The following is a 21,198-nucleotide window of genomic DNA, read 5'->3' on the forward strand; positions in this document are numbered from 1 at the left end:
TTTATTTTCTTTTGGCTATACACATACACACTCAAGCAACATCAGTGAAGAAAATGTTTAACAGACAAAAATGACGCATTTCTAGTCATCGTGCATAGAACTTACAAAAATTTTAAATGAAAAAAAAATATTGAACAAGAAATGGAAACATAATATTTATGGTATTAAAAGAGCTTTTCAAAACATCACACCCACAAACAAAGAAATCAACTTTTTGTAAGTGAATTTTAACGAGATAAACTTTCCTTTTATTTAAAACTTTAATATTGTTTGACCTGTAAAACTTCTGCAAAAAGCCCTACCAACTAAAACTGACATTATTGTAAGTTTGTTGCAGTAAGTAACTTATAAGGTGTTGCGAACGTGCATTAAGGTGTTGCGACCGTGCCACATTTTAAACTGATTGTCCTGCTTGTCACTTCTACCTTTTTCTAGAGCTCTGCTATGTTTGGCATATATTATTTTTTGTTATGGTCAGTGTGTGATGGTTGGAAATAAAAACAAACTGAACTGGACTGAAGTTGTCTATTGGGTTTACGAGCTTTGGTTAGCCCTCTACACAAGTCGTCGTTAGACATAATTTTGTGATTGAAATTTTCATTCTATATACCGTATCACAAAATGTGAACAGCAAGCTCTGATTTCATTTATTTTCCTCACTGGACGACTACAACAATGTATTCCAATATGCGATGTATGCTAAGTATTGCAATTTAACTTGCCAATAAACTGTAAAAGATAATAAAACTTCGTAATGATAAACATGTGCTCAAACAGCTTTTTCGATATTATACTTTTGAGTATTAATTATATGTTTACATGCCTACAGCTAATATGTCCAAAAGACCGAAAAAATATTCTATAATTCATCTGTTTGTCTGTTGCAAGGCCAAGTCAAAAACCATTGGCTGACATTTGAAAAATGTCCAGGAAAGCACTGGGTGAGGCCACATATCTGTGGAAAGATGTTTTGTAAATTACTCAAAAGTGAATATGAAAATGTTTTTCTTTATCTTCCTGTCTGATGAATAAAACCTTCACCACCAAGCACGTGTCTTTTAAATTTAAAAAAAATACTATTTTATCAAAGTAATCAGTAAAGCGATGGAATATTTAATAGTTCTTTGATCTAGAGCATATTTCGTCAAAGATAATAACTTCAAGCCACCTCCCAATGACAATCGGTTAGCAGCGCATTATCCAATGAAATAAATTGTTGCAATGTTCTGCGTTTCATATGTTTCAATGTCCATCAAGTGAACTCGTTTGTACTACAGCAAGACGTTCAACGGCATGTCAGAACGTGAGCACGAAAATTGGCTTTCTTGCCGTCCCGATCACTTAATTCATTTCGTCATCATCAAAGGAAACAGTTGTCAAAAAGACTGTCATAGCCCTCGGCTGAACTTGGATGATGAACAGCAATCTCTAGTTTCGTAATAAAATAATCTACTACAATTCTCTGCATTTAATGCGATTCTTACAAACGTGAAAATCTTTACTTTTAATCCAATAACAAGTGATATACTTTTTGTTTTTACCTGAAGACCGGCCAAAGAAAATGATGCAAAGTCATCGCGAATCTTTTTCAATAACTAAACTGTTTTCAACTTCAAAAATTAGGTTGCTTTATTTTGTATGGATTGAGTATAGGCTAAAGAAGGCCACCATGTTCTTCAACATTGAACAGTCGTGAGTGATTGATTGTTGCGCATGACTGACGATACTATGAATTTTCATAAAGTGCGAACCTAATTAGGATCCCAGATCATTTTCGAGCTTGTGAAGAACTTTTCTATTTTTCAATAATTTTATTTTTAACTGCTTAAATTTCAAAACGTTTGCAAACCTCGTTTCTTCATTAACTTTAAAAAATGTGGCTATTAGAAAACACTTGATAGTTGCTTAATGGCCAGTAATGATGATGGAAAATTTACTGCAACATAATTATCAAAATAGACTTTGCTGTTTGCTACAAAACTTCCTACGTCATGAATATAATTCATTAAAGATAGCGAGGTTATTTACACCACGCAGCATTGTTATCTAAACTTGCAAATATGCAGAATTGTATCTCCTTGTTTAATTGATGTTATATAAAAGAATTTGTCCTCAGAATTTACAAGCAACAGCTTAATGAACTACTGAGCTCAATCGACGAATATGAAAGGCGAATATTAAATGCTACTTTGCTTTAAAACCGCTAAATTATCAACTCATTTAAGTGGATATTGTATTGATATTGAAAGGAAAATAAAGAAAAGGTGCTTTCTGACAGGACGTCGAAGGTCTGATTGCTACTGACAATTATTCAAGAGCTACGTGACACCGTACCATTAGGACTGTCGCTATGATACAGACACAACTTGGTCTTTGCATACTTCATCTCGCAAATAAATATCGAAATACTTTCAGCTACGAGTTATAACGTTGTTTTCCGTGTAAAGTGACACAATCTATGTAAAGTGACTCCAATCAAGCAACTTTCTTTTTTGCGGGAAAGCTGTATTGAACTAAATAACAAAAATTTTCGATGTAAAGAAATGGTGGCGTTGGCATGTTTTGACACTTCATAAGAATAACGGAAATGGATAAAAATTAATCCTGTTATGGCCTCCACACTTGGAATGTAAACATTGGTTTTAAGAACATAAAGACATATTAGCAAGATGCAACATGCAATTTCAATCAGATGGGTTTTCAACGTGCTATTAAGGCAATGCGTGATCTTGGTGAGAAGAAAAAAAATTATATTTTTCATTCAATTTTATGTACAATTTGTACTAATGTTTTATCATTTGACGTCGAAGCAACATATCTGAACAGAACTTTCAGCAATGTTGTTGAAGGAACTACGTTCGTAAAGCGACGAACCTAAAATGCTAAAATTGACCATTTAGAGTTAATTCATCTGAAAACAAGATTGAAGCCATCATTTCAAACGCACCTGCCAATTATCATTGATAACTCCGGCCTTGCAAAAATATTCACATCCGTCTTCACATGCCGACTTGTTGGCGGATAATCACAATATTCATTTCCTCAATCAAAAAGCTAATAATTTCAATCGAATATTGTTAATACTTTTGAGAAAAGGGCGAAGATGCACCCAGGCCCAAGAAAACGTTTTCACCAAATTAGTTATCGCTGCTTGAAAGGTTTCGTTCAAGTCAGTCAGATTTGGAGCAGCCCACGCTTTGTGGCCTTTCTTTGCGTTTTAGTGACGTAACGATTTTTCGCAGTAGTTCTTTCTTGGAACGCTTGAAACTTCGAGCTTGATAATCAGACGTAGGTCCTGATACTTTAGCCAAAAATGGTGTTTTGTGTAGAAAAAAACTAAAAATATTCCTAATGTATACACGCTACAAGCATCGTTAAATAATAAGAGTTTTCTAGCATTCGAAATCATTCCATTATTTTTGATATTTTTCGGCTGCTGCTGGTAATTTCCAACAGTTGTTTGAAAACAATCGCGACAAACAAAATATAAATTATTTTTCTCGTAAAGTTGTCTTTGAAATCGTGTCATTTTTGTCTCAAACCTTGTCTCTCTTACAATCTAGGATGACCCAGTGATTGCGGTTACGTTTCTTGCGCTGGTATTTTGTTTTCTCTCTGATTCAGTGCATGAATCACAAAACCTCACATTATTTTGTCCTTACGGCTTTATAATAAATTCACGTTTTTCTATCAGAGCCAAACTTTAAGACCTTTCGTATTTCGTTGTGTGGTGTTCAATATTACATTAAGTTGCTATTTAGAAAAAATATGCAAAAAAAAGCTGAGTACAAAAAGACAAAAGTTGAGCCAGGACAAAATTGTGTTAGCCAGTACTTTAGTTTAGAGACGGATGATGTCTAACAAAGCAATTCTCTTTCAATAGCAGACCCGATTGAGTGTTGAAAACAACGTCCACTTTCATCCCCTACGGTGGAATGGATTAGTCTGGTTAAGATATCGAGAGGAAAAAGATAGGGAGAAAGTAACTGATTGTGATTACAGTTGCGCATTAGACGTATTTGTGATGCGATGAAATCTTATTCTCTCATTATCTTCTCATCTATCTGTTCATCTTCTTCATTAGTCAAACGTATTTAGAACGAAATCAATACATTCTTTTTTAATGTGGTTTCAACAACAGAGTTGGAAATTAACAATCTTGCTTGTAATGATGCATTTTATTTAGTGAATCAGAACTTTCTTGAAGGGAACTTATGCTCACTTTAATCTTTTCTGATTAAATGGCCTTAAATAGCAATAAAAGTAAAACATTTTTTGTTGACAATTCATCTTGATAAATCTAACTGCGTGGTAACTACATTATACTTTGTACAAACTGCAAGCCTTTGGGATGCTTGAGGGGTTCCGCTTTTTATCACCTTTAGGTGGGAGTGACTTGGATTAGACATCAAGGCAAATATCAAGCAGCCATTGTGTTATTTTTCTATTCATTTCACGCAAACCATATGGATTTTACTATTGGTGCTGACATCGTAGGTCTTCCGATACATTGCAGTGATTGCATTCACATATGGCTGAAGTTGTACCATCCTCTTTTTATACACCTTAGCATGGAATCATTCAACGCCGGCCATGGGTGATTGAGTCGTTTCAGGACATCTTTGGCAGAGACATCCAAGCGTATCATAAACAAACTTAAGGTGCAAAGACTTTCATTTCTTTCCATTTCTTCTGTGCTCGATTAGTGGTTCGAGGTTCGAGTACTGCGAAAATAGCTTTGCATTTCAAAAACCTGCAATGGTAAAATTGCATATTTTGTTAGGTTTACGTAGTGTAAGCAACCGATTTCCCCTACTGCCTTACCTATTAAAAGTCCACAATCAAGACAACTTTGGTCACAATGAAGTTTTCGATGTGACCAGACTTGGAACTGACGACAAGCCTGTTGCAAGTAATGGGAACACTATCTGATCGGATATTAACCACTTGCTAATACAATTCTGTTCCAAAGAAAATATTCTACAATGTAAAAACGTATCTGCATGGAAACTAGCATTGTGAGCTCATCGTGACGTTACTAATAACTCTTTCGACTGACGTCACATTTCAGTGAAACAAAGCCACGCAAAAGTCATGCTGATTGACCAGCAGGTCACTTTCCCGTATTCGGTCAACTGGTTTCATCCGGTTACAAGGTGAATCAAGCCGATTGAGGTTGTTGCGTGGGTTCGACCATAGACCATAACGGGATTTTTTATGTTTGGTTTTAGGTTAAAGCAACGCTCAAAACACAAATTTAGCACAATTCCCAACATGTACCCGCATATCCATTCAAACTGTTCGTTTTATTAAAGTCAAATCATATTACCACTTGCAAACATTGAACAACCCTAGCTCAGGTGAAGTTCGTAGAACACAACTCAATACGGCAAAGGACTAAATTCGATAGAAGAATAACCTACAGTACATGTGTGATAAGAAATGAGTGATAAGTGATCAGAAAGTCACGAAAAGCTTATCAAATTTGCATTTTAGGGCAGAAAAATAGGATTAACTCATCAACTCAATAAAGCACTCAAGAAGAGATGTCGATTAAAGTGCCTCTCTACGTCAATCAACTCCAAAGAAAGTAACTAAAAACGAAATCGATTTGATCTAGTCTAAATTCAAGCACGACAGGTTGACTGTCCAATGGGATGTCCGATGCAACAGTTGCCATCTTGGAAATGTTTATTTCTTAATTTGCAAGGTTGTAAGCATGGCTGCCAATCACCTCATAGCGAGAGAAATTAAAAACGTAGTTCGGGACAGATTTCTATAGGAAAGTGGAATGAACAATAATTTGCATTGTTGCTTGTTGCAAGATCATTGGCATTCTATAAGACGGGAAAAAGCAATGTAAACAATGGAAAACATAATGGTGAAAACTAAAACAATAAAAACTATAAGTTTCTGGACAGCCGATTGTAGCAAGAGTTGACAGCGATAGACACGTGTTTCGCCCATGAGGCTGGGCTGGGCTAGCGTGGAAGCTACACCGTTATGGTTAGCGAATCGCACCTGCTGCTCGCTGTACTAGTGAGTGCTCAGCCTTGTGCTGATGGCTGGGAAGAACGCTTCTTCTTCACAATAAAAACTATTAATACTACAAAAAGTGCTCAATGCTAAGCAAAAAAGCAAAGCAGAGCGAATTAAATTAAATATAGTTATTACTATCTGAATCCTTAACAGCCTGTTTCACCTACACGGATGGTAAAAAACTATATTTTTGCTCCAAGCTAATCCAAATCCTTTGTCGAAAATTATCGTTTCGAAACAGTGTTTTTGCATTTGTAAGCCCTAGACACTTTAAATCAGTAGAAGTGGTTTTGATACTCTGTCACCCCACATATTTTTTAAAGTACAGTATTACTAAAACTGATTCCTGCTTGGCACTCAGCAAAGGAATAGGTTTAAGGTATAAATGTATTTGGCCAAGCCTCTACATGGCAGCGCTGACATGTTCTTCTTTGCAAAGTGCTGAGGGCGACGCATATCTGTGATGTATAGCAAAGCACTATATAAAAACACATTGTTATTATTTTCACTTGAAGGACATGGTAGCTAGACTACGCCGTTGGAACGACGGCTCTTTCTGTATTCTGATATTTCTCTAGATTCCATTTTTCTTTTCAAACCTGCAACAAAACGAAACTACAGTATTTGAGTCAAACAAACATAAAGTTGTTCACTAACTGAAATAAAACCACACTCAAAAATTTTTCAAACGAAATGTAGTTTCGGTTCCTTTGAGCGTTGCGCAATAGCCTAGAAAAGGTTCCTATGGAAAAATTGTAAAACTGTTTTTGTTTTGATCAACCCAAAAAAACTGACTGACACAATTAAACTATTTTCTGCAACAATTTACGAGATTTTTAAACACATTTGAGATGGTTTAATTGTTTAAAACTTTGTTATTTGCTCATTAAATCTTCTTACTTACCTTATTTGTCTGGGAGCCAACTGCCATTTTTCCTCTTAACCTTGCATTGCTGTATTAAGTTTCTTTTACTGTTGATTTTGGTAGCCAAGGTCTGTATTTTCAGTAAAAAAAAATTATTACAACAATGCAAGGTCAACCATCTCTGCCCTCGGACTATATGTATGTGTTTTGACTCCGTACGAGGTACGTTGTAGGAATGTGTATTGTGTACTGCTGTGGGTTGCTTACGCAAAGCTTAAAAAGTTATATTTTTGTAAAAGTTAGCTCAGTTTGAATCCATCTTGCGACGCCTTTTACGATTCTTTTTATTGTATCCGTTTCTTAAAAGTCGATCGTCAGTTTTCCCAGAATCGCTTTTCCCAGGTTGCCCATCGATTTTCCTGGAGTCAGGGCGCATCGTTTATTATAGAAACGTTTCTTTCAGGTGATTTGTCATCGGAAGTTATTTAAACCAACCGAACATAATCTTTCAATAACGCAATAACATTTATAAAATTAGAATTTTCAATGTAATGCATGGTAATGTTAAATACCCTTTTCACCCTAATGGACTGCAATGCAGCTTGAAGCATTTAAGAAAGCAGCATTTTGTCACACTGACACCCATTTTAGGTGATATACGCAGGTGAGGAATGTATTAACTGTCACGACGTCTTAACATGAGTGTAACAAATAGTGGAATTGTTTCTCGTCACATTTTATTGATAAATGTATGTTCTGATGCAGCCTACTCAATTTTAAATTAATTTGTTAGATTCCAGATGATTCGATTTTAAACCGAGGTTTACCTGTTTAATTCAAGATTGGTTCGCATTTCGGATGCTGCTGTTTCTTGCCGATTCATTTTTGCAAAAAGTTATAATAGTACGAAAATTATTTTTAGCAATAGCCTATGTGAATTAAATTTTGCTTCTCTGGTGATCAACATTTGTTTCAATAGATGAATAGACTCCGTAGCTTCATCGTTGTTGTGTGATTTTCATAATTTATATCAAAAGGGTTGGGATTGTAAACCTATACTTTAAATAGTTTCTACAAAGGAAGTCAAATGAAGCAATTAATTTTGCCTTCCTTTTAATCAGCCATCGTTTCTACGTCATTATAATAAGGCGCAGTATCCATTGTGCGACATAATTCGTTGTAAAACAACCAATTTCTTTTGATTGTATCCAGAATAATCAGCAAGGCACCGCTTAAATACAGAGCAGGATAATCGTTAACACTCTGCATTGGAGATGGCGCAACTCAGAGCTAGTTTTCATAAAATTCTGCAAAATCTACCTGTCTGCAAGAACAAATCAAAAGTCATTTAATTGCAAGCTTGACATATGTCATATGGTGTAAAGTCGGACCTGATTGGTGATGACCAAAAAGAAAAAAAGGCTTTCAGCTTTAAAAAGCCTTCGCGCTGGTCCATAAAATTAGTCGAGCTCAAGGCGTGCAACTTATCAGGCATGCTTGCGAAGGACATCCGAGACCAGCATAAGCCGACCTGGTAAAGAATGTGTGTTTGAAGTGGTCGTCAATTGAGTTTGAATCTGATGCAGCTTGTTTTTGTTGGATTACGTAGCAAGCAATGTCCTGCTTCGTTTGTTATGTCGAGAGGTCGAAACTCTTTAATTTGCGGTCAGGCTTTCAAAACTAATTATAATTAGACTGAGGCAAAAACTACGCTGAGAAAATACTTAACAATCTCCATCAAGTGGTTGTAACAATCTTTTCTCAAGGAAAATGTAAACACTGTACAGCACATGTTAACAGTGGAACTTCAAATGGTGATCAGTTCTGGAAAGTAAAGATAAAATTAATGTTTTTGGTTGTACTTCGTGTTTCGATTTTCGAGAAAGGAGTCAGCTTAGCATAAGAATTCACAAAAGTTAAATGCAGGATGTTTAAAATGTCCACCAGTCTATACTTGTCCATAACTCTGATATTCTACTCTGCAGACTTTTCATATCTAACCGTTGAATATTTTGTTCCCAGGACAGAACTCAGTTTGATCAAAATAAATGAAACTGGTACACAGGAAATAAAAATAAACTTAGAAATATTTTACATCATTAGTCATTACGTTTTCTGACAACATGTTACAAGTGATATTTTCGCTTTTCTCTCTGCTTTCCTTTTCATTTGCCCAAGGTAAGAATTGTAAAATTTCTATAAGTTTATTTCAATATTTCCGTCTAAGTTTGTGATCAATGCGTTTGCTCAATAAAAATTCAAATTGTCATCTTTTCTCTCTGGTATCGCGTAGCAAGGTGAAACATGACATGAAACGAAGCGTCTGGTCCTTTGTTGCAGAATTATATTCCTACCACAAAATATCTCTGGCAAAATCAGTCGTATGTTAATGTACCTTCACAAAACAAACACAACATTTTTTTCTCTGACATACCGCCGATGTTGAAAGAATTATATTCAATAAAAGCCTGGTATTATTGGTCATCAACGGCTCAAGAGATGTATCCAGAAACGCAAAACATCAACGGCTAGTAATGCTTTAAAGTGTAAATTTTATTTTTAATGAATGGTCATAGCAGTTCTGAAAACGGGTAACACTTGACTTCCTCAGGCGTGACTGTTCTAACATAGATGTTGGCCTAATACAGTATTTTTACTAATTTCCTTAAATAACTTATTCGTTTTATTTCCCTGTAAGACTATGGACCTAGCAGCTTCGTGCGAAATTTCGTTTTAAATAATTGCGCACGAGAACTGAAAAACGCATAGGCTATAATGGTTGCAAAAAACACAACTTTTGAATTTTTTTAATCTCACTTCCAGCAATGAAATAGCTAACGTATTGAAATATATCAAATTTAGCATAAGGTGTCAATAGGAAACGTAAAGCAGTTTCTTTTTTTTTTGGGGGGGGGGGGAGGCAATGAACTGTCCTATGATTTTAGGCTAAAACTTTAAAAATTTGAAAATCGTTCAAAACGAAGGTATTTTGAAACTAACTTGCTTTGGATGCACATTTCCCTTCTATTGCTTCATTTCGCTTCGGATTAAACGGTTCATTCAGACGCATTCTTCAGACGATGTAAATTTTTTTATTTTTTTAGTCAACCATCAGCAACCATCGTGGCCAACTTTCGATTCAACATCAGACTTCCGAACAAGTTTTTATGATGTAGAAACAAACAGGCTCTACACTGGAGGAGTGAATACAATTTGCGAATTTGATCCGGCCAACATCAACGAGCCCCTGAGACAGGTTTGTGAATCGCAAGTTTGGTTGTAAATCGATTCGAAACTAAAAAAACAACTATTTGTGACACAATAATTCTGTTGCTTCAACGCAATAAAATGTCCTTAGTCACTTTTATCATTGCTTTTTTCAGCTTGTATGGGCCCCTGAACCCGTTGACCAAGAGACCTGTTTGAGCTACCATGACGACGAGGTAAGACATGGAAAAGTAATCAGTAAGTGACGTAACACTTTGCTATGGTTTGATGAGAACAATTGGCTCCTTGTTTGGGTTTTGGTGGGTTTTGTTTTCATCTTGATCTTTTGATCTTTTCAGATGCTTTGTCAAAACAACATCGGGGTTGTCTTGGCTTCAAATAGTTCTCATCTTTATGCTTGCGGCACCATGGCTTATGAACCCACCTGCACGTTTATCGAGAAAGAGGTACGAAAAGTTTAACACGCAAATGAAAGCAGTTGGACTTTTATTTCACTAAAAATTGGACATTTTAATGATATTGTTTAAAAATGGCTTCTTGCGTATTTCCGTACTACCAAAAAAATATACTGTCAGGTGAAATCGTGCATGGCATAGTTACAGCTCTAAAAATTAATTGCTTCAAAGTCATGCTTTTGATAAATTTAGAATCATGACACTGAAGAGATTTTGTTTGCGAAATTTTCAATCCTTTTTTGTGCAAAACTTGATTCAAAAATGCTCTTCAGACGTTCACCAGAGTCGGGGATATGGAAAACGGTAGATGGAAAACGCCATTCGATCCCTATGTGTCTACTGTGTCTGTGATGGCAAGTAAGTAAAAAAAAAAAAAGATTATGCAACCTTGAAAAAAAACTGTAAAGTCGCATTAATGTGATAACTGATAAACTTTGCATTCTCTCTTGCAAGCGTTAACATTTGTGACCTGCTCTTTCAGACCAAACTCTATTCACTGCCACGTTGGGAAACATGCAAGGCAACGATGGTATCCTGTCAAGGACTCTAAATGGAATCACTTTGCGCACGGAAGAAAACGACAAGTACTGGTTGAATGGTGAGTGCCAGTTTTCATCATCTAGAGATGACGCAATGATGACGACTGCAAGTGTCCACTGAAACAAGAAAACTATAATAGAAAAACTTCTTCTTTTGGGGTTTTAAGGAACATAAGTGTTAAACTGTAACAAGTTTCACTTTCGATTTTGGCATGCACTAGATTATGTCATTTTTTGGTGTAAAAAATATAAATGAAGAGATTAGAGCATAAAGGTCACTTTGTTCATCAACTCAATCTTGTACATTTGCACCATCATGCTTGGCACTAACTTGGGGAAATTTAATTAACAGATCCCATTTTTCTGGATGGTCATCATATCAAAAATAGAGACCCAGCCCACGACAAAGTGATGGTTTTTTTCCGAGAAAAAGCCGAAGAGTTCCAGCCCTACATGTACGGCATGGCAACTGATCCCGAACAGCGAAACGTAGTTTCCAGGGTGGCGACTGTCTGCGTGGTAAGAATTGGATTAGCTTGTTTGATTTAAATACAGAGATGCAAATCATTCACGCAAAGTCGCGAACCAAACTGATTGCAATATTTTCTCTTTGAACAAAACGTGAAATTTCAAGTGGTAGCAGCAACGTTGCGAAAGGCATTTATCGGTCACCTGTACCTTCACATGAACTCATAGCTGTGCATTGATATTTCTGGAAGCGAAATACCAAGAATTGAACATATGCATAAGTGGTGGTTGCGAGAAAATGTTGCTATGACATGTTACAATGCGTGAATAACTGTCAAGTTTAATCCACAGTGAAATCAAAGTTTATTTCTCTAATGGACTCTTACTAAATACTACCTGTTTATGTTTTATTTATTCAGAATGACCATGGTGGCACAAGGTATGTGCTGCATAGAAAATTCGCCACTTTTACCAAGATGAGCATTGAGTGCCATTCCAAGCCTGACGCAGATGGTGCTGTGTTTCGGTACACTCATCTAGGTAGGTGAATTTTTCGTACTGTTTCTATGGATTTTTTGTATTTAAGCAACAGGCGTACTACGCGATCAAAAATAAACAAAATTGCTCCTGCTTTTCTCATCACGGTCATTTGTTGTTACTGCACTCGAAATATTATTATAATTTAAGCAGTCAGCTTTGCCAAGAAATTAGTTTCTCGGGGTCGCCTAATTGCTTGTAACTGTAATTACATTAGGAATGCACACCTGATAGGTCGCGCAACAATTTCTTCCAACGATTTTTGATTAATTGCGTCGACTTGTTAAATAGGGACACCGAAGATGCACCTCTTTCCTTATATGTGGTTGATTTTTCGTCTGTGAACTTAGGCAACATTTGTCTCACGGTATTTTTGTCTTTTTTTTTTGTTTTGAAACGAACAAAAAAACATGCCGCTTGCAGTCTGCATTCCTCGAAGAAATTTTGTCTGCAATTAACATTATTTTGTAGAGTACACGCGACAAAATCTTAACAATTTCTTCGCTTTTTCAGAATCCACTTTTATTCTTGAAGACCCCAATGATCCAACGAGTCCGACTGTGTTTGGAATATTCACCATGCCAACGTAAGTCATTGCCAATAACAATAGGCCTGTTCTATTTTTCAGTTGTTTTTTGCTGAACCCACAAAATTTGGTTTATTGCTCTCTAAACAAAGCAATTCTTCTTAAAGTCAGACTTTAAAAATAGAAACATTGTTTCTAGAGCAAAAACAAATAGAAGCTTTTGAGAATTTCTATGTGGAAATATTTAAACGCCTTATTGGCATAAAAGTTGATGTTTAGTTTAAACGTTCGCTGGTAATGTTCTTGATCACCGCAGCTTGTTTTTATTGATTTTTTAAGAATTCAGCTTCCAATTATTACTCAGTTGTATATGTAAGATTCCAATCGCCGACCTAGATAAGATCAGATATTTACAAAGATATTGCAATCCAGTGTAAATATTGCTAGCCACCAATACGTTCGTGCAACATCAAGTTTAAGCAAATACGCGTCGTGATTTGTTTTAAATCTAACTCTTGAACTTATTTCTTTGCCATGTAAAATAATGGCAGTGTTGTTGAATCTGTTTTATTTCTAGCATTAAAAGTTGATATCTTCCAACAAGCACTTAGACATGAAAATTTTAGTCATGACTTATATAAAAATATCCTTTTAATTTTCAACAGCGGAGCAATCGCCGGAACTGCTGTGTGCGCGTTCAACATGAGCGAAGTGAAAAGGTCACTTGCGACCAACCAGTACTGGAACAGGCAGCAAATGCAACGCGGTCCGAAATCGAACTTTACCGGCATGAAAGAATGGGAGCCTGGCAATTGTGTGGGGGAGACAAGAGATCTTAGCCATTCCAGGTGGGTTTCTTGCATTTATATTTGTTTCTTTGGCCACAAATTAAGGTACAATGAAAAGAGTTTTATTAAGTTGTACCGCAACCACAGCTGTGCAAATGTCTGATGGTTTCATTTTATGCTTAACTTCTTCACGACCAGTTATATTTATAAGTTGTAATATTGCTTTTATAAGCTGTTTCATCCATATCGTGCATAAATAGCAAATATATAGCCTGATTGCGTAATATGTGCTCGCTTTTATCCTCGAACATCTTTGAAAAACATTGTTCGACAAATGTTTCTTTGATCATTTTCATGATTACAAGTTGGTTTGAAATCGTGCATACAATTTGGATAAACAAGCTGTTTTGGTATGTGTTTAAGAATTTCCTAATAATGCGTGTTGCAATGCAAAATGTCAGAATACCATTTTCTTTCTTCACTCCACCTTTATATTTGTTACATAAATTCAACGTCAATGAGTCTTTTTCCAACACAATGTGCAACTAAAACAAGTTTTTGACAATGTTTATATTTTCAACATGCGCGCACAAAAGTTCTGATTAATTTGTTTGCCTTCATCTGTTTGATAAAAAGTTTCGGGAGTTAGTTTTATGATCGGCATTTCTGATAAACTTCCTCATAGGTCTTCACAGCCGATCATTGTTACGATGTAATTAACATTTTTAACTTCCATTCTTTAAAAAGTCGACAAACAATTTCAATTTTCTTTTAATTAGCAACTTTTTTATCGGAATTTGCAAAATTGCATAACCAAACCTGTACTTAGTGGGGTTCTCAAAGTCAAGTACTTGCGGGAACAACATAAATTTTGAATTGGCACGGAAGTGCTACGGCACCAAGTGTCTGCACAGCAAGATACCCGTTCTACTTTTTAAAGAGACGTTCTCATCAAAGTAGCAATTGTCGCTGTTATATCTTGAACAAGATTATCCTCGTTATAATGTAGCTAAAAAAAAGCAAGCGGCTTTAATTAACCAGAATAACGTAGTGCTGCAGATTAACAAACATTTTTCGGTTCTTCCAGCGTTGTGTTGCGACAGTGTTTGTAATTTTTTTTTCAAATTAATTTAAATCAGCTGATCAAGCATTCTAAATATAAAAATCCATGCAAAATTGTATAACCAAAATATCTCCAACATTTTGAAATCAAAATTCCCACATCGCTTCACATAAAGGCACCGAAATGGGATCGTCATAGCAACGCAATGCTAGATGATAAACTTTCATTAAATAAATTCTTTAACCTGAAAACATGTAGGCCATAACGTCACCATAGACATATGAAACTCAAAATCGAATTGTATTTTATAATAACCACGTGTCACGATACGCAGCGCACACGTTTGAAACAATGTAATGATGAAATCGATGATTATTTCTAACTCTTCTCAGCATGATGTCTGTCAACGTAGTATAATTTGATATAAAGAAGCATGACCAGCAACATAGTTGACGCAATATCTTCCATGAAAAAATAACCCAAATATATGCAAAAAGTTGCTAAGTCGGCATGACGTCCAGATCATTTACATTTTATAGTTGGTCTGTATCTTTGTCTATAAGGTCGAACAAAAAACGTGTATGTAAGAAACTCAGTATAGCTTCACGTTACGTGGACGTAGAGCTATACGTCGGATTTGCTGTATCATGCACTGCGCTTGTTACTGCATAGTCTCTTACATAAAAAAGCGTTTGTGCAAAAACGAGGAAATATTCTTTCTGGCAAAGCACAAAAAATAAAAGAAGAAAATGAATTTCTTGTAAATAAATAGAAATTAGCAAATGCCGAATATTCAAATAGAATATTTTTTGTCTTGTTAAAAAAACGCCACGATTCAACAATAATATCTAAATGAGCCGTCTTGGTTTTTTTACAGGCTGTCCTTTAGTGAAAAGCACCCTGTAAAGTTTGGCAGCATTTATCCTTCGTTTGATCGACCTCACTATCAAGAAGCCGGCATCAGATACAGACACATTGTGGTAGACCAAGTATCAAGCGAAAAAAGTGCTTTTGGAAGAGCTGTAACTGTTCTTTACATGATAACGAGTAAGTTTTTTTTGAAGAAAGTAGCCTAATTGTATTGATTTGGTACTGGCTGAACATCATAGTTTTCGATATAAGTCTTCCAGTTTTTGCAGAAACACGATAAAGTTATCAAACACAATCATTACCGATTTAAAATAAAAAGAAAGAAGTTAAATAAATTACAGTATATCTCTTCGTTTTCAGACTATGGTCTATTGAAACGAGTTGTCCACGAGGCATCTGATCCTCCCCGGTCTTGGACTTTACCGGATGTTCAAATCGAAGTTCAAGTTGGGCAGGTAACTTACAACTTCAGGCACAAATATTGACATTTTTAAACTTAAATGTATGTATTCATAATCATATGCAAAAAGTTTGCAATATTTTGTTGTTTTTGAAACTGTGATGTCACCTTTCAATACCTTGTTACGAAATGTTAAACTATTCCTTTGCAGTTGGCTAAAAACGAATGTGTGATCGACATGGTCATCACTGGAAACCATCTGCATGTGATCACAAACCGAACGATAACTCAGCTCCCGTTGGCGGCCTGTTCTTTGTACACAACTTGTCAGCAATGCCAAGATGCCGCAGATCCTTACTGCGCTTTATCAAGGACCGGCGTTTGCGAATCTGTTTCCGGCAAAAGGTGAGATTAAATAGAAATTAACTGCTTCAACTTGTTTTTGTAACATAAAGAAAGTGGACATGTTATTTGGCCAGTGGCTCACTGTGTGATTTGAGAAACTGGGTAGACGGATATGTAGGACATGTTCGTATTAGTTTAAATACAAGGTTTGTGAAGAATTCCAAAACTTAATAGGAATTTTAAAATGTGAGGTGTGGCATCGATACTTAATGTTTGCGTCGATCAGCTAATTCTAACCCTTTTACCCCTTTTTCCGCTATGAAAAAAACAGATACAATCACGCAGAGATAATCATGGTATTCCATCACGTATGTCTTCATTTAGTGAGGCTAGACTGGCAATTGAAAAATCTCAATTGCTTTTCTTGTGGTCGGTTGCTTGTTCGTTTTGTTGTGACATGTCAATGAGTTTACTGGAAGGCATTCTTGGCTTTGACACAACCATTACTTATTTTAAATCTTTTTTTACAGCCCAGCCGAAATTGCTGACATTTCTAATTACGAAGTTGTTTGTCCACAAAACCCAACGCCGCCAATTGAGGGTAAGTGTAAAATGTGGTTGTAAGTTATATACTTTCGAATACTTACATCGGTCATCTAACAGATTTTAAAATAGTCTACTAGGAATATAGTAGTAGTCCTTTTATTTAACTTATTAAAACATGAAACAGGTTACCGTATTGAGAGTAAAACATTTTTATTTACATGTATGTCTAGCAACAGTCGGTTAGTTCAACCCATTAAAGTAAAATTTAATTTACTGGTATCTTAATATCATTGCAACTAACCTTATCATAAAAAACGCTTTCGGCATAACTTCATCTATTTAACTCTTCAATGTTTGTATCTGTTCAGTTCAACAAGTGGATTCCACAATTCCAGACATGACACTTGATAGAAATGACAGTATGAAAGTGTTGGCAAGCTTGATGCAACAGCAAGTCCAGAAAATAGAAAGCTGCAACGTAAAGATGCTGCAACAAAATGACACAATCCGAAATTTAACCATGCAGATCGAGAAGACATCACGTGATGCGCAGGAACGTAAATCAGCGCGAGATTATACCTCGGCCCAACTGAACGTTTGCCGCCGGCAAAGGAACTACGTTCTCCGTAAAGCGGCTGAACTTTCATCCGAGGTCGAGCGAAGAATGACCAGGGAACAATACGACAAGGAAGTCAGAAAATTGAGACAGACCAGTGCTCTCACCGACCGATTGCTACACCGGCGCCGTCAACAAATATATAATCTAACCAACCAGGTCAATGGCTGCTACAACGAACTGCAAACTGCACATAGACGTATCGTCACATTGAATAGCACTTGTGAAACCGAAAAACAAGAAGCTGTGAAATCCGTCAGTGCAGCAATGAAAAGTAAGTTGATCGAATTTTACCTTTAAAACAATGGCTTCATTATTTTTCTTACGTTGTCTGGTTTTTGCTTGTAGGATTATTTTTGATTTGTTTATTTTTTTTTGACCATTTGCATGCTGCTGCTGCATAAAACTTGCTAAAAAGTTTTTATCATTTTCATCATGTCATTGACAGTAAAATGATGGCTTTGGCGCATTAATTTGCTTCTCAATTGTCACACTTGCATGCGGTTTCTTTCAGCAATGACAGCAAAAATGTCCGCCATGCATGATAAAGCGAAAGATAAAGCAGAGGTTCTAACTAACGCACTAAAGAGGACAAGCGAATCATCGGAAGAATGTCAGCTGCGAAAAAGCTCCATGGCCGGTCAAATTGCTGTCTTGCGCCAAGAGAGCAAGAACAAGTCACAAATGGTGGACAACTTGACCCAAGAAAGAATTAAGCAAGAGACTCTGATTAGCCAGCTGACAGAGCTTCAGAAAGATAATGGTTGGTTTTCTTACAAACTACCATCGTACTTGCATAAGTTGAACACGCTAGCACACAGAAAAATGTAAATTTTAGAGGAATGTCATCACATTTTTTTATTTGCATATTTATTTTCTGTTGTTTCAAAGGTGGCACACTTCGCAATGCATGGCCACGCTGATAGAATTTTTTATATCACCTGTGATTGTCCCAAGCAGTTTTTTTTTGCTTTGCGCTTTTGCAATTTAGATTTAATGCATCGTAAACCTGCTTTTAACTTCCAATTGCTTGTATGCTCCAAAGTTTTTGTACTGGTTAGAAATTGTTATTGCTTATGTTGGTATACAATGCCTTGGACATCCGAAGTCATTCAACAATTTGCTACTAAACGGCCTACCGGACAAACTCTACTGAATATACAGCCAATTAAACAAACAATTCCATTTTAGAACAAGAAGACCAGAACTGCAACCAAAATAGTTGGTTTTTATCAAACGCAACTGGAAATCAGTATCTACTTGGAAAACGACGAGCCAGTTTTGAAGAATCCATGAGGATCTGTCAAGTCCTTGATGCTGAACTTGCAATCTTCAAAGATCGAGATGAATTGAGGTAAAATAGTAGGTTACTGGTCATACCGCACGAACCGCGTGCTGCCGAAATACGTTACGATAATAAGAACTTCACTTGTGGCATGATTTTGTAGGCACTGCTGATTCAACCCAAATCTTTAGCATGTTATATTTACGTCACAAAACAAACTTTTAGAGCTTCTGTTCTCAACATGCTTTTTACTTGCAGATACGTTAATAAAGTCATCCGAGCTTTTGAACCCACCAGACATTTCTGGATTGGCCTGACCAAGTATTCCAACAACACTCTGCAGTGGGTGGACGGGTCAAGGTTGGGTAGAGAAATCAGGCCGTTTCCTGAAACCCAAAGAAGTCGATTCCGAAGAAGGTAAGGTGTTCATTGTTTACTGGGACATTTCCTTTTTTCTCTTTGTTATAGTTTGTGACAGACTGCTTGTCCGAAACAAGATATGGAATCTTGCAATAATTTCAATCATTTTTACAAAGTTTTTATTTTGTAGAGTGACATTCTGCACTGAAATAACAGCAAGTTTGAACTGGGGTCTCATCCCGTGCGCCCGTGTGCGACGCCCACTTTGCCTGAAACGTAAGTTACTATTTATCAACTTTGCTTTTCTAACCGAAGTTTGTTTGACAATGCGAGTTAATTAATAATGAACTAAGCAGTTTTTTTAGTGAAATCAAAATGAAATCGTGATTGGCAACATCTTTCAGTGTGATGCAAATATATTTTAAAATCAACATAAAAAATATATGAATCCAAAAAAAATTGTCCCCGGATGCGAAGACGTTTAGTTTTCAATATAGTTTCTTTTTCACCACCCAGGCGGTTTCCCAATTAAATTCAATTTATCACAACTGTGCTTTAACAAACTTTTTCGTTTTTTTAGGAGCTCAAACAGTAGTAAGTCCACCGCAGACAGGAAACACGGCAAGACTTGTAGAAGCATCCCCGGTTCGAAAGAACAGTTAAAATGGCAAGATGAGTTATTGGATAACACGAGGAAGCAGCACGCGGGATTTGTTCTGACAAAGAGCTCAACGCGGCATCTGCACATGCAAAGCACTTACACAAAACGAAAGACGTCTAGTTGAGATAGGATTGATTACAGCAACTACTGTAGTTGCTGAAGGATGTTGTAAAGTTGCTTTGAAATACTTCAGTTACACCAAAAATACGTTTTTGTTTGCCCACTTGTCTTTCAAAACACAAAATTGTTTGCTGCGTATAAAAGTACGAAAGTTTTGTTTTGACTGCATCGTTATTCCCTTTTAAATACAAATTGTTTATTTTTTCTCTACCCTTACCTATTTCCAGATCTATTGAACCTGAATGCAAACAAATTTAGGCTACAGTAGGCCCTCGTATAATTTTGAGCGCATTCAATGCGTTTACTGTTGCACATGCGATTTATCTTCGATTGTTGTTTATTCCATTTGCACATTGACATATTTTACAGGAATCTAGTAAATGTAATATGTCCGTTATTTAACTCTATATTGTATCAAACATTTTGACTTTTGCTTTCTGAATCTGATACCCACTCAGCGATGAGAGTCTGCAGTCACTTAAGTAGTTCTTCTAACAAAGCGGTGTTAATTGCTGTACAACTGTCAAGTTGCATTGCTAATTTTTTATTACAAGAGTAAGTTGAACAGAGAAATAAAGTCAGTCATAAATTCACTTACTTTTCCTGCACAGCATCCTGTATGATTTATGTATTTATTCGCGTAAGAAGTTTTTGAGACAATTGCTTTTTCCAGCAAAAGAGATTCCTTAGTTGATAGTATTTTTTACTTCAGTAAAGTATCTATTCAAGTTGTGCATGTTTGCGTAATATATTTAAAGAAAATCTTTGCAAAAACTGCATATCTATATTACATCTTTTCGACATCACCGACGCGCAACCTGGCGTTTATTTGTTTATTTATTTAATATACACTTTGAACAAAAAACTTGTTTGGTGTTTGAAAGTGAGTTTTCGTTTTGTCTGGAGTTGTCAGAAGATAAGAAAAATTGAAAACAAGCAAAATGATTTCAACAGTTTAAGGTAAATATGTTAAATTCAGTCTGATTGCTCTGACATAACTTATAATAACTTAACCACAACGAAACTGAATACAGTTCATTAGCCTAGCATGAGGATAATTTTATTTCACAATTTTTATTCGAAAGCGTTTCATTACAAAATCTAAGTATTTGCGCCTTTGAAGCGGTTTTGCAACTTAAAAAAGTTTAGGCATTGGATACGTTTTAAATCCCTTAAGTGATGTAAGGAAAGAACTTGAGACGTCGCAAACCTGTTCAACCATTTGCCTGTCACGATCACCGCTTGCCCTACAAATGACCAAGAAACCACTGCCCTTTGATAATGACCATTTATCTTAACTTAAAAATAGTTGTTAACAAAAAGAAGAAAATTCGAAGCTTCGTAGACGATACGTAAGGCTCAAATTGAAAAGCTGATTTTCTAATTACCTGAAAAGCTAAAATCACCTGTCGTTTCTGAGCAGAACAGAAATGTCATTTCACGCTCCTGCACTAATTGCAGTAAAACATGCAAACATGCTAAAAATA

At 36.0% G+C, this 21,198-nt stretch overlaps 1 protein-coding gene across 1 annotated transcript; it reads left to right on the forward strand.

The window, feature by feature from the left end:
• The first annotated feature begins 8,979 nt into the window (after positions 1 to 8,979).
• Positions 8,980 to 20,568, forward strand: LOC145771034 (semaphorin-4B-like). Its single transcript, XM_082582776.1, has 20 exons — positions 8,980 to 9,082; positions 10,009 to 10,160; positions 10,288 to 10,347; positions 10,471 to 10,578; positions 10,860 to 10,944; positions 11,069 to 11,185; positions 11,479 to 11,645; positions 12,014 to 12,134; positions 12,645 to 12,717; positions 13,323 to 13,505; positions 15,386 to 15,555; positions 15,739 to 15,833; positions 15,990 to 16,183; positions 16,654 to 16,724; positions 17,038 to 17,559; positions 17,800 to 18,048; positions 18,477 to 18,639; positions 18,829 to 18,987; positions 19,121 to 19,206; positions 19,511 to 20,568. Exons 1-20 carry the CDS (start codon positions 9,028 to 9,030, stop codon positions 19,591 to 19,593), a joined length of 2,913 nt encoding a protein of 970 aa, XP_082438902.1. The 5' UTR covers positions 8,980 to 9,027; the 3' UTR covers positions 19,594 to 20,568.
• Positions 20,569 to 21,198: the final 630 nt, after the last annotated feature.

Source organism: Aplidium turbinatum, chromosome 5 (genome assembly GCF_918807975.1).
Source record: "Aplidium turbinatum chromosome 5, kaAplTurb1.1, whole genome shotgun sequence".
Classification (NCBI taxonomy): Eukaryota; Metazoa; Chordata; class Ascidiacea; order Aplousobranchia; family Polyclinidae; genus Aplidium; species Aplidium turbinatum.